The sequence below is a fragment of the Sciurus carolinensis genome, chromosome 1, assembly GCF_902686445.1.
Source record: "Sciurus carolinensis chromosome 1, mSciCar1.2, whole genome shotgun sequence".
Classification (NCBI taxonomy): Eukaryota; Metazoa; Chordata; class Mammalia; order Rodentia; family Sciuridae; genus Sciurus; species Sciurus carolinensis.
Genome location: NC_062213.1, coordinates 87,268,339 through 87,281,768, shown reverse-complemented (window position 1 = coordinate 87,281,768; position 13,430 = coordinate 87,268,339). Strand labels below are relative to the sequence as shown.

The 13,430-nt window shown below is 39.4% G+C and overlaps 1 protein-coding gene across 5 annotated transcripts in view; it reads left to right on the top strand.

The window, feature by feature from the left end:
- The window catches only part of Hsd17b7 (hydroxysteroid 17-beta dehydrogenase 7), a 39,116-nt gene that overhangs the window by 8,108 nt on the left and 17,578 nt on the right, over positions 1–13,430 (top strand). For all 5 annotated transcript variants that reach the window (XM_047559835.1, XM_047559833.1, XM_047559832.1 and 2 more), the window contains exon 5: positions 7,925–8,119. In XM_047559835.1, coding sequence (XP_047415791.1) covers positions 7,925–8,119 — 195 coding nt within the window. The remainder of the gene's footprint in view (positions 1–7,924; positions 8,120–13,430) is intronic.

The window sequence follows — 13,430 nt, the reverse complement described above, 5'->3', positions numbered from 1 at the left end:
TCTTATTTTATTTTGTTATTTTTTTTGTTTGTTTCTGAGGATTGAACCCAGGGGAACTTAACTACTGAGCCACATCCCCAGCCCTTTTTTATATTTCATTTCGAGACAGGGTCTCACTGAGTTGTTTAGGGCCTCACTAAGTTGCTGAGGATGGCTTTGAACTCACAATCCTCCTGCCACTGGATTATAGGCATGTGCCACTGCACCCTGCTACCCATTCTTATTCTAAGTAGTCTTTGGAAGTGTGCTTGGCATCCAGTAGCATCCGATGGTAGGCAAGTCATTATTAAACAATAATATATAGTTAATTTTTTATTTTCTTGAATTCTGACTTCTTAAGCATTAGCACTTGGATATTAGATAATTTCAGGCTTGCATATAAAGTTAAGCATGAGATGTGTAGTTTATCTGGCATGTTCTGTGCTCTTGTCCTAGGATCACTCTCAAGGCAATGCCTGCATTAAGTCATACCCCATTGTGATGCCATTGTTTATAATTCCTTGGTAGTGAAAGAACTCCTGAGGCTGGGTTTGCCTGCACAAAACCTGTCTCTAACCACTGTTTATATTTATAATCACTTTTCTTTACGTTGAGCTGAATTTCCCTCAAAATTTGACCTAAGTGAGGACTAGTCTATGCCTATAATTAAAATATGGAGCATTGGAATATTATAAAATCATTAATAGAAATGAGATATTTTATACATGTATAGAATAGACTCCAGTATTTTATTATTAAGAAGAAAACAGCAGGCTGTAGTATGCATGGTATGCTCTCATTTACATTAAAAAAACCCAAAAAGATATATCTTTTATTTGCATTATATGTTATTTTATATGCATAAAATGCTTTTATTTATTTTTTATTTATTTATTTATTTTTTTATTGTACACAAATGGAATACATGTTGTTTCTCTGTTTGTACATGGCGTAAAGGCATACCATTTGTGTAATCATAAATTTACATAGGGTAATGTTTGATTCATTCTGTTATTTTTTTCCCTTCCCTTCCCCCCACCCCTCCCGCCCCCATTTTCCCTCTATACAGTCCTTCCTTCCTGCTTTCTTGCCCCCCTCCCTAAACCTAATTCTAACCCTAACACTAACTCTTCCCACCCCCCATTATGTGTCCTCATCCACTTATTAGCAATATCATTCTTCCTTTGGTTTTTTGAGATTGGCTTATCTCACTTAGCATGATATTCTCCAGTTTCATCCATTTGCCTGCAAATGCCATAATTTTATCATTCTTTATGGCAGAGTAATATTCCATTGTATATATATACCACATTTTCTTTATCCATTCATCAATTGAAGGACATCTAGGTTGGTTCCACAATCTGGCTATTGTGAACTGAGCAGCAATGAACATTGATGTGGCTGTATCTCTGTAATATGCTGATTTTAAGTCCTTTGGATATAGGCCAAGGAGTGGGATAGCTGGGTCAAATGGTGGTTCCATTCCAAGTTTTCTAAGGAGTCTCCATACTGCTTTCCAGAGTGGCTGCACTAATTTGCAGCCCCACCAGCAATGTATGAGTGTACCTTTCTCCCCACATCCTCGCCAACACCTGTTGTTGCTTGTATTCTTGATAATTGCCATTCTAATTGGGGTGAGGTGGAATCTTAGGGTGGTTTTGATTTGCATTTCTCTTATTACTAGAGATGTTGAACATTTTTCCATATGTTTGTTGATTGCTTGTAGATCTTCTTTTGTGAAGTGTCTATTCATTTCCTTAGCCCATTTGTCAGTTGGATTATTTGCATTCTTGGTGTAAAGTTTTTTGAGTTCTTTATAGATTCTGGAGATTAGTGCTCTATCTGAAGTATGATTGGCAAAGATTTTCTCCCACTCTGTAGGCTCTTTCTTCGCATTGCTGATAGTTTCCTTTGCTGAGAGAAAGCTTTTTAGTTTGAATCTATCCCAGTTATTAATTCTTGCTTTTATTTCTTGTGCTATGGGAGTCCTGTTGAGGAAGTCTGGTCCTAAGCCAACATGTTGAAGTTCTGGACCTACTTTTTCTTCTACAAGATGCAAGGTCTCTGGTCTGATTCCGAGATCCTTAATCCATTTTGAGTTTAGTTTCATGCATGGTGAGAGATATGGGTTTATTTTCATTTTGTTGCATATGGATTTCCAATTCTCCCAGCACCATTTGTTGAAGAGGCTATCTTTTCTCCATTGCATATTTTTGGCCCCTTTGTCTAGTATGAGAAAATTGTATTTATTTGGGTTTGTATCCGTGTCCTCTATTCTGTACCATTGATCCACCTTTCTATTTTGGTACCAATACCATGCCATTTTTGTTACTATTGCTTTGTAGTAGAGTTGAAGATCTGGTATTGCGATACCCCCTGCTTCACTCTTTCTGCCAAGGATTGCTTTAGCTATTCTGGGTTTTTATTCTTCCAGATGAATTTCATAATTTCTTGCTCTATTTCTGTAAGGTACATCATTGGGATTTTAACTGGAATTGCATTGAATCTGTATAGCACTTTTGGTAGTATGGCCATTTTGACAATATTAATTCTTCCTATCCAAGAACATGGGAGATCTTTCCATCTTCTAAGGTTTTCTTGAATTTCTTTCTTTAGTGTTCTGTCGTTCTCATTGTAGAGGTCTTTTACCTCTTTTGTGAGATTGATTCCCAAGTATTTTATTTTTTTCGAAGCTATTGTGAATGGGGTAGTTTTCCTAATTTCTCTTTCTGAAGATTCATCGCTTATGTATAAAAATGCCTTAGATTTATGTGCATTGATCTTATATCCCGCTACTTTACTGAATTCACTTATGAGTTCTAAAAGTTTTCTGGTGGAATTTCCTGGTTCCTCTAAGTATACAATCATATCATCAGCAAATAGAGATAGCTTGAGTTCTTCTTTTCCTATTCGTATCCCTTTAATTTCTTTGGTCTGTCTAATTGCTCTGGCTAGAGTTTCAAAGACGATATTGAATAGAAGTGGTGAAAGAGGGCATCCCTGCCTTGTTCCAGTTTTTAGGGGGAATGCTTTCAGTTTTTCACCATTTAGATTGATATTAGCTATGAGCTTAGCATAGATGGCCTTTACAATGTTAAGGAATGTTCCCACTATCCCTATTTTTTCTAGTGTTTTGAGCATGAAGGGGTGCTGTATTTTATCAAATGCTTTCTATGCATCTATTGAAATAATCATGTGATTCCTGACTTTAAGTCTATTGATATGGTGAATGACATTTATTGATTTCCTGATGTTGAACCAACCTTGCATCCCCGGGATGAAACCCACTTGATCATGGTGCACTATCTTTTTAATATGTTTTTGTATGTGATTTGCTAAAATTTTGTTGAGAAGTTTTGCGTCGAAGTTCATTAAGGATATAGGTCTGAAATTTTCTTTCCTCAATGTGTCTCTGTCTGGATTAGGTATCAGGGTGATATTAGCTTCATAGAATGAGTTTGGGAGGGTTCACTCCTCTTCTATTTTATGGAATACTTTGAGAAGTATTGGAATGAGCTCTTCTTTAAAGGTTTTGTAGAACTCGGCTGAGAACCCATCTGGTCCTGGACGTTTCTTTGTTGGTAGGCTTTTGATGACTTCTTCTATTTCATTACTTGAAATTGGTCTATTTAAATTGTTTATGTCCTCCTCGTTCAATTTAGGCAATTCATATGTCTCTAGAAACCTGTTGATGTCTTCAAAATTTTCTATTTTGTTGGAGTATAGATTTTCAAAATAGCTTCTATTATGTTTTGTATTTCAGTTGTGTCTGTTGTGATATTTCCTTGTTCATTCCGAGTTTTAGTGATTTGGGTTTTCTCTCGTCTTCTCTTTGTTAGTGTGGCTAAAGGTTTATCAATTTTGTTTATGTTTTCGAAGAACCAACTATTTATTTTGTCAATTTTTTGTATTGTTTCTTTCGTTTCAATTTCGTTGATTTCAGCTCTGAGTTTAACTATTTCCTGTCTTCTACTACTTTTGGTGTTGGTCTGTTCTTTTTCTAGGGCTTTGAGCTGTCGTGTTAGGTCGTTTATTTTTTGAGTTTTACTTCTTTTATTGAATGTGCTCCATGAAATAAATTTTCCTCTAAGTACTGCTTTCATAGTGTCCCAGAGATTTTGATATGATGTTTCTTTGTTCTCAATTACCTCTAAGAATTTTTTAAGTTCCTTCCTAATATCTTCTGTTATGCATTCATCATATAATAGCATACTGTTTAATCTCCAGGTGTTGGAGTAGTTTCTGTTTTTTACTCTTTCATTTATTTCTAACTTCAATCCATTATGATCTGATAGAATACAAGGTAGTGTCTCTATCTTCTTGTATTTGCTGACATTAGCTTTATGGCATAATATATGGTCTATTTTAGAGAAGGATCCATGTGCTGCTGAGAAGCAAGTGTATTCGCTCTTGGATGGATGGTATATTCTACAAATGTCTGTTAAGTCTAAATTATTGATTGTGTTATTGAAATCTATGGTTTCTTTGTTCAATTTTTGTTTGGAAGATCTGTCCAGTGGTGAGAGAGGCGTGTTAAAATCACCTAGTATTATTGTGTTATGGTCTATTTGGTTTCTAAAATTGAGAAGGATTTGTTTAACATACATGGATGAGCCACTGTTTGGGGCATAGATGTTTATGATTGTTATATCTTGCTGATTTATGCTTCCCTTAAGCAGTATGAAATGTCCTTCTTTATCCCTTCTGACTAACATTGGCTTGAAGTCCACATTATCTGAAATGAGTATGGATACTCCAGCTTTTTTGCTGAGTCCATGTGCATGGTATGTTTTTCCCCATCCTTTCACCTTTAGTCTATGGGTATCTCTTTCTCTGAGGTGAGTCTCTTGCAGGCAACATATGTTGGATCTTTCTTTTTAATCCAATCTGCCAGTCTATGTCTTTTGATTGATGAATTCAGGCCATTAACATTCGGGTTATTATTGAGATATGATTTGTATTCCCGGTCATTTGGTTCATATTTAAAATTTTATTTATTTATTTATTTACTTTTTGACACATCCTGGTTCCTCCTTTATTTGACAGTTCCTTTAGGATAGTTCCTCCCTTTGCTGATTTGCTTCTTTGTTTTTTATCTCTTCCTCATGAAATATTTTGCTGAGAATGTTCGTAATGCTGGCTTTCTTTTTGTAAATTCTTTTAGCTTTTGTTTATCATGGAAAGATTTTATTTCATCGTCAAATTTAAAGTTAAGTTTTGCTGGGTATAAGATTCTTGGTTGGCTTCCATTTTCTTTCAGAGCTTGAAAGATGTTGTTCCAGGCCCTTCTAGCTTTTAGGGTCTGGATTGAAAGATCTGCTGATATCCGTATTGGTTTCCCCCTGAATGTAATTTGGTTCTTTTCTCTCACAGCCTTTAAAATTCTGTCTTTATTTTGTATGTTAGGTATTTTCATTATAATGTGCCTTGGTGTGGGTCTGTTGTAATTTTGTGTATTTGGAGTCCTATAAGCCTCTTGGACTTGGTTTTCCATTTCATTCTTCAGATTTGGGAAATTTTCTGATATTATTTCATTGAATAGATTGTTCATTCCTTTGGCTTGTTTCTCTCAGCCTTCCTCAATCCCAATAATTCTCAAATTTGGCCTTTTCATGATAGTCCATAATTCTTGCAGATTCTGTTCATGATTTCTTACCATCTTCTCTGTTTGTTCAACTTTGTTTTCGAGGTTAAATATTTTGTCTTCAATATCTGAAGTCTGTCTTCCAGGTGTTCTATCCTATTGGTTATGCTTTCTATGGAGTTCTTAATTTGGTTTATTGTTTCCTTCATTTCAAGTATTTCTGTTTGGTTTTTTTTCAATATGTGTAACTCTTTATTGAAATGATCTTTTGCTTCCTGAATTTGCTCTGTTAACTGTCGTTTGGTGCGATCATTCAATGCCTGCATTTGCTCTTTCATCTCATCGTTTGCTTCCCTAATCATTTTAATTATGTACATTCTGAACTCCCTTTCTGTCATTTCTTCTGCCATGCTGTCTTTGGATTTGATTGATGTAATATCTGGATTTGTTTTGGGCATTTTCTTCCCTTGTTTTCTCATATTGTTCAGGAATCGGTGGGTCATTAAGATATTGCAGATTTCCTCTATCGACTTATAATGTCCCTGAGGATTGCTAGTATATCCCCTCTTATCCTTCAGTAGCCTGAAGTCTTGGAGGAAGTTGATAATGCGGAACTCCACGAAGAGCTGCCTCTCTAGGGTGGTGACCCTCAGGTGGGGTATATTCCCTGCTAGTGGTCAGAGGTGCCTCCACTTGTGACCAATGGTCATCCAACGGGGAACTAGGCTGTGGGCTGAGGCAAGGCCTGTTTGTGCCTGTGTCTCTGGTTTTACCGTCCCTGTGGGAAAACCTCACCCGGCAGGGAAGACTCACCCGGTGGGGACGTCTCGCTGGTCAGTTCCCCTCCTAGAGGTTCCCCTCAATCTACAACTACAGCCTGGGCTGGGCTGTCTTCCTCTGCAACGTTCCCAGGGGCCCGGACCTACCTCCTGGGCCTGGGAGCCTCACCCTTTGCAGGCGAGTCTCCTTAGGCTGCCTCTCCCAGATAATCTGCCCGCAGTCCTGGAAACTTCGCTCCGCCCCTAGGCGTGTCTCTTGCGGCTCTTCCAGCAAGAAGCCACCTAGCTCCTGGGACCTTGCTCTGTACCTAATCGCCTGGCTATGCGGCCCCTCCTCTGAGCCGCCACCTGTAGCCCCGTACAATAGCTCCGATACCCAGAGACCCGCCACAGACCTCCTCCTCTGGACAGCGGCCCGGTTTCCGACGCAGTCACTAGGAGTCCAAGCAACTCACTTCGAGTCTCTTCCTCCTGCCAACCTCCCATAGCCCTAGGCAGTCTCTCCGAGTCCAAGTGACCCGCCGTGTTCCTCCTCCTCCTCCTCGGGGTAGCCCCCTGGGTGTTCAGGAGCGGTGGCTCCGAGACCAAGTGACCCACCGCACTCCTCCTCCAGGCAGGCCACCGGTGTTCAGGAGCGGGTCGCTTTTAATCCAATCAGCTCACCACTCGCCTCCTCCTCTGGCAACCGCCTATGGCTCTGATGCAGTCAGTCCTAGACCAAGCGACCTGCCGCACTTCTCCTCTTCCTCCAGGCAACCCCCCGGTGTTCAGAAGCGGTCGTTCTGAGTTCAAACAGCTCGCCACGCAGCTCCTCCTCTGGCAACCGCCTTGTAGCTCTGATGCAGTCACTCCTAGACCAAGCGACCCACCGCGCTCCTCCTCCAGGCAGGCCACCAGTGTTCAGGAGCGGTCGTTCTGAGTTCAAACAGCTCGCCACGCAGCTCCTCCTCTGGCAACTGCCTGTGGCTCTGATGCAGTCACTCCTAGACCAAGCGACCCGCCGTGCTCCTCCTCTTTCTCCAGGCAGCCCCCCGGTGTTCAGAAGCAGTTGGAGCGGTCGTTCTGAGTCCAAACAGCTCGCCACGCAACTCCTCCTCAGGCTGGCGCCCGGAGCCCCAGTGGTTGCTTCTAGTCGAAGCGCTGTGCTGAACTGCCTCCTCTACGATGATCTCAGTTGTCCATGTTTACCGCTCCAGCGGGGGGAGGGGCGTCTCACTGAGCAACTCTACTTCACAAATTTCCCTGAGTACCGGGGCTACCGCCCCATCCGGGACGCCTCCCCAACAGGAGAGACTCACCTGGTGGCTTTGAGTTTGTCCCAAGTCTCTCACTATCTCCTCTTTTGAATCTTGTGTCCTGGAGCAACGTGAAATGCAGCCGCCCTCTAGTCCGCCATCTTGAAAAAACCCCCTCCTCTTTCTTATCTGTGTTGTTTCACTCCATCAGTAATAAACCTGGCTCTTTCTATTTTCTAACCGTGTATGTAATCATTCAATTCCTGTACATAGATATAGTATTTTCAAAATTGTTATTCTGTACTCCTCAGCAGATTTTGATACTTTTTCGTTCTCTTTTCTTTCAGATTCGGGAACTAGAACCTCTCCTCTGTCACAGTGATAATCCATCTCAACTCATCTGGACATCATCTCGGAATGCAAGGAAATCTAATTTCAGTCTTGAGGACATCCAGCATAGGAAAGGCCAGGAACCCTACAGCTCTTCCAAATATGCCACTGACCTTCTGAATGTGTCTTTGAATAGGCACTTCAACCAACAGGTGAGACCTGTCTCAGTGATATGGAAATGGCAGAACAGTAGTTTCTTAATTAACTACAATTGATTTTCTAGTAATATGGTTAGTTTTCCACTTACTATTGTAGTTTAGAGTGACAGTTGTGTACATGAAAGCTTTAGAGCAGAGTTGATTAGTTCCTGACTTTTTAGTTTTATGGGGTTCATTTACCGTAATATAGTATTCAGGAACTCTGATCTGGTAAGAGAATGTTATTACTAACAACAATAATGGCCACTGTTTAAGTACTTGCTGTTTCAGATGCTCTACTTTTTATTTTGTTTGTTATTTAATGTCTTTCCCATTGCAGTTAGGTGGGTCTGATTATTCCCATTTTCAGATGAAAACACGAAAGTTGAGAGAGAATTTGAATCATTTACTCAAAGGTCATGTGTCTTATAAATGTTAGAGCTCAGCTAATCTCTAGAATTTTATATAGGACTCAAAAAACTTAACACCAAAAATACAAATAACCCAATCAATAAATGGGCTAAGGAACTGAGCAGACACTTCACAGAAGATATACAAATTATGTGAAAAAAATGTTCAACATCTCTAGCAATTAGAGAAATTCAATCAAAACTACCCTAAGATTTCATCTCACTCCAATTAGAATGGCTATTATCAAGAATACAAGCAATAGTAGGTGTTGGCAAGGATGTGGCGAAAAAGGTATACTCACACATTGCTGGCAGGATTGCAAATTGGTGCAGCCACTCTGGAAAGCAGTATGGAGATTCCTCAGAAAACTAGGAATGGAACCACCCTTTGACACAGCTACCCTACTCTTTAGTTTATACCCAAAGGACTTAAAATCAGCATACTATAGTGATACAGCCACATCAATGTTTATAGCAGCTCAATTCTCAATAGCTAGATTGTGGAATCAACCTAGAATAGATGAATGGATAAAGAAACTGTGTTGTATATATACACAATGGAATATTACTCAGCCACGAGGAAGAATAAGATAATGGCATTTGCAGGTAAATGAATGGGGTTGGAGAATATCATGCTAAGTAAAATAAGCCAATCCCAAAAAACTAAAGGCCTAATGTTTTCTCTGATAAGTGGATGCTGATACATAATGGGGGAGAGGGAAGAATGGAGGTGTGTTGGATTCTATAGAGGGAAATGAGGGGAGGGGAGAGGGTGGAGGAAGGAAAGTTGGTGGAATGAGACAAACATCATTACCCTATGTACATGTATGATTATACTAATGGTGTGACTCTACATTGTATCCAACCAGAGAAACGAAAAGTTGTATTCCATTTATGTACAATGAATCAAAATAAATAAATTTGAAAAAGTAAAAAAAAAATGCATTCTACTGTCATGTATAAGTAAATAGAACAAAATAAAAAAAAAATGGTAGCACTCAGAGATGAGCAGACTTTACAGCTTGGACTTTTCCCACTAAACTGTACTGTCTCCAATAGTTATAATGCTGTCTGGGTAGTGATGATTTTAGGTGAGACTTCAGAACTCTTCTTCCATGGGGATATGAGTTTAGAAGGTGTTTCTTTGGATAAGGTAACCCTTGTGAGTCATGTTGACTCCTTGTGTCCACTGTGGTTTAGAACTTATTGCTTCTTTGTACATCTTGATTACCTGGGTCTAAAATATTAACTGCAAGTCTCTGATCTTTCCCAGGTACATTTTCTTTATGAGAGCTGTGACTTAATCAATCTATTCTAGTTTGAATGGACTAACTGGGTGGTGACTAGAAGCAGGTGACTGAAGAAGGTGACTCACTGGTGGTGTGTCTTGGAAGGCCTCCTTTTCCCTGTGGCCCCTTTCCCTTTCCTTCCCTCTCTGCTTTCTGGCCTCCATGAATGGAGGAGTATTCTTCTGCCATGCCCTTTCACCTTGAGGTTCTGTGTCACCTTGGGCCAGAGCATTGAAGTCAGCCAAACTTGGACTGAACCTTTCAAACCATGAGCCAAAGTAAATGTTCCTCCTCTAGGTCATTCTTGTTGGATGTTTGGGCACAGTATTGAAAAACTGACTACCCAGGAATAGAATAAGAATATCTTCTCTAGAACTGGATTTGAATTTTAACTTTGTTACTAGCTTTGTAACCTTAGGCAAATTATATAATCGCCTTATTCCTCAGTTTTCCCTCCTTATTCCTCAGTTTGCCCCATGGATTTGTTAGGAGAATGGAATGAGGGGATCAGTATGAAGCTATCACAGAAGTCCTATGTGCTCAGAATGTGGGAATGTGTATATGTATATGTGTGTGCATGCATTTGTACACCTGTGTATTCCTGGGTGTGTGTGAATATGGGTAGATATGCTTGTGTGCCTGTGGATGCCTGTGTATATATGGTCTTGTGGGTGCATGTGTATGTGGATATGTGGGGTGTGTATTTGTTTTTAGGTGTCTGTGCATCTTCTTGTGTATGTTCATGTGTTGACTATTACTATTTTATCTTGTGCTCAGTGTGTTGGTCCACTTAGGCAACTCCCTCTAATGTTTCTTCAGATGTTTAAAACCTTGTCACAATGCTTCTTGGTACTCTGGAATCTCCTTTTAGAGGGCAAGGTCAGGGTATATTAGCTTTTCCTTTCTTGAAAAGTTCTGGGGAGGAGAAAGAACTGTGAGTAAAACTGAGCAAATTATGCTTTGTGCCTATGTGAATATATCACAATTAATCCCACTTTTATGAAGAATTATAATGCATAGCTATTGTGAATGGGGTAGTTTTCCTAATTTCTCTTTCTGAAGATTCATCGCTTATATATAAAAATGCCTTAGATTTAAGTGCATTGATCTTATATCCCGCTACTTTACTGAATTCACTTATGAGATCTAAAAGTTTTCTGGTGGAATTTCCTGGTTCCTCTAAGTATACAATCATATCATCAGCAAATAGGGATAGTTTGAGTTCTTCTTTTCCTATTCGTATCCCTTTAATTTCTTTGGTCTGTCTAATTGCTCTGGAGAGTTTCAAGGACGATATTGAATAGAAATGGTGAAAGAGGGCATCCCTGCCTTGTACCAGTTTTTAGAGGGAATGCTTTCAGTTTTTCACCATTTAGAATGATATTAGCCATGGGTTTAGCGTAGATGGCCTTTAAGGAATGTTCCCACTATCCCTATTTTTTCTAGTGTTTTGAGCATGAAGGGGTGCTGTATTTTATCAAATGCTTTTTCTGCATCTATCGAAATAATCATGTGATTCTTGACTTTAAGTCTATTGATATGGTGAATTACATTTATTGATTTCCTGATGTTGAACCAACCTTGCATCCCCGGGATGAAACCCACTTGATCATGGTGCACTATCTTTTTAATATGTTTTTGTATGTGATTTGCTAAAATTTTGTTGAGAAGTTTTGCGTCGATGTTCATTAAGGATATTGGTCTGAAATTTTCTTTCCTCGATGTGTCTCTGTCTGGTTTAGGAATCAGGGTAATATTGGCTTCATAGAATGAGTTTGGGAGAGTTCCCTCCTCTTCTATTTTCTGGAATACTTTGAGAAGTATTGGAATGAGTTCTTCTTTAAAAGTTTTGTAGAACTCGGCTGAGAACCCATCTGGTCCTGGACTCGAAAAAAATAAAGTATTTGGGAATCAATCTCACAAAAGAGGTGAAAGACCTCTACAATGAGAACTACAGAACACTAAAGAAAGAAATTCAAGAAAACCTTAGAAGATGGAAAGATCTCCCATGTTCTTGGATAGGAAGAATTAATATTGTCAAAATGGCCATACTACCAAAAGTGCTATACAGATTCAATGCAATTCCAATTAAAATCCCAATGATGTACCTTACAGAAATAGAGAAAGCAATTATGAAATTCATCTGGAAGAATAAAAAACCCAGAATAGCTAAAGCAATCCTTGGCAGAAAGAGTGAAGCAGGGGGTATCGCAATACCAGATCTTCAACTCTACTACAAAGCAATAGTAACAAAAACGGCATGGTATTGGTACCAAAATAGAAAGGTGGATCAATGGTACAGAATAGAGGACACGGACACAAACCCAAATAAATACAATTTTCTCATACTAGACAAAGGGGCCAAAAATATGCAATGGAGAAAAGATAGCCTCTTCAACAAATGGTGCTGGGAGAATTGGAAAACCATATGCAACAGAATGAAACTAAACCCATATCTCTCACCATGCACGAAACTAAACTCAAAATGGATTAAGGATCTCGGAATCAGACCAGAGACCGTGCATCTTATAGAAGAAAAAGTAGGTCCAGAGCTTCAACATGTTGGCTTAGGACCAGACTTCCTCAACAGGACTCCCATAGCACAAGAAATAAAAGCAAGAATTAATAACTGGGATAAATTCAAACTAAAAAGCTTTCTCTCAGCAAAGGAAACTATCAGCAATGCGAAGAAAGAGCCTACAGAGAGGGAGAAAATCTTTGCCAATCATACTTCAGATAGAGCGCTAATCTCCAGAATCTATAAAGAACTCAAAAAACTCTACACCAAGAATGTAAATAATCCAACTGACAAATGGACTAAGGAAATGAATAGACACTTCACAGAAGAAGATATATAAGCAATCAACAAACATATGGAAAAATGTTCAACATCTCTAGTAATAAGAGAAATGCAAATCAAAACCACCCTAAGATTCCATCTCACCCCAATTAGAATGGCAATTATCAAGAATACAAGCAACAACAGGTGTTGGCGAGGATGTGGGGAGAAAGGTACACTCTTACATTGCTTTGGGGCTTCAAATTAGTGCAGCCACTCTGGAAAGCAGTGTGGAGATTCCTTAGAAAACTTAGAATGGAACCACGATTTGACCCAGCTATCCCACTCCTTGGCCTATACCCAAAGGACTTAAAATCAGCATATTACAGAGATACAGCCACATCAATGTTCATAGCTGCTCAGTTCACAATAGCCAGATTGTGGAACCAACCTAGATGTCCTTCAATTGATGAATGGATAAAGAAAATGTGATATATATATATACAATGGAATATTACTCAGCCATAAAGAATGATAAAATTATGGCCTTTGCAGGCAAATGGATGAAACTGGAGAATATCATGCTAAGTGAGATAAGCCAATCTCAAAAAACCAAAGGAAGAATGATATCGCTAATAAGTGGATGATGACACATAATGGGGGGTGGGAAGGGTTAGTGTTGGGGTTGGAGTTGGGTTTAGGGAGGGGGGCAGGAATGGAGGAAGGAAGGACTGTATAGATGGAGGGGAAGGGTGGGAGGGGAGGGGGGGAAGGGAAAAAATGGCAGAATGAATCAAACAACATTACCCTATGTAAATTTATGATTACACAAATGGTATGCCTTTACG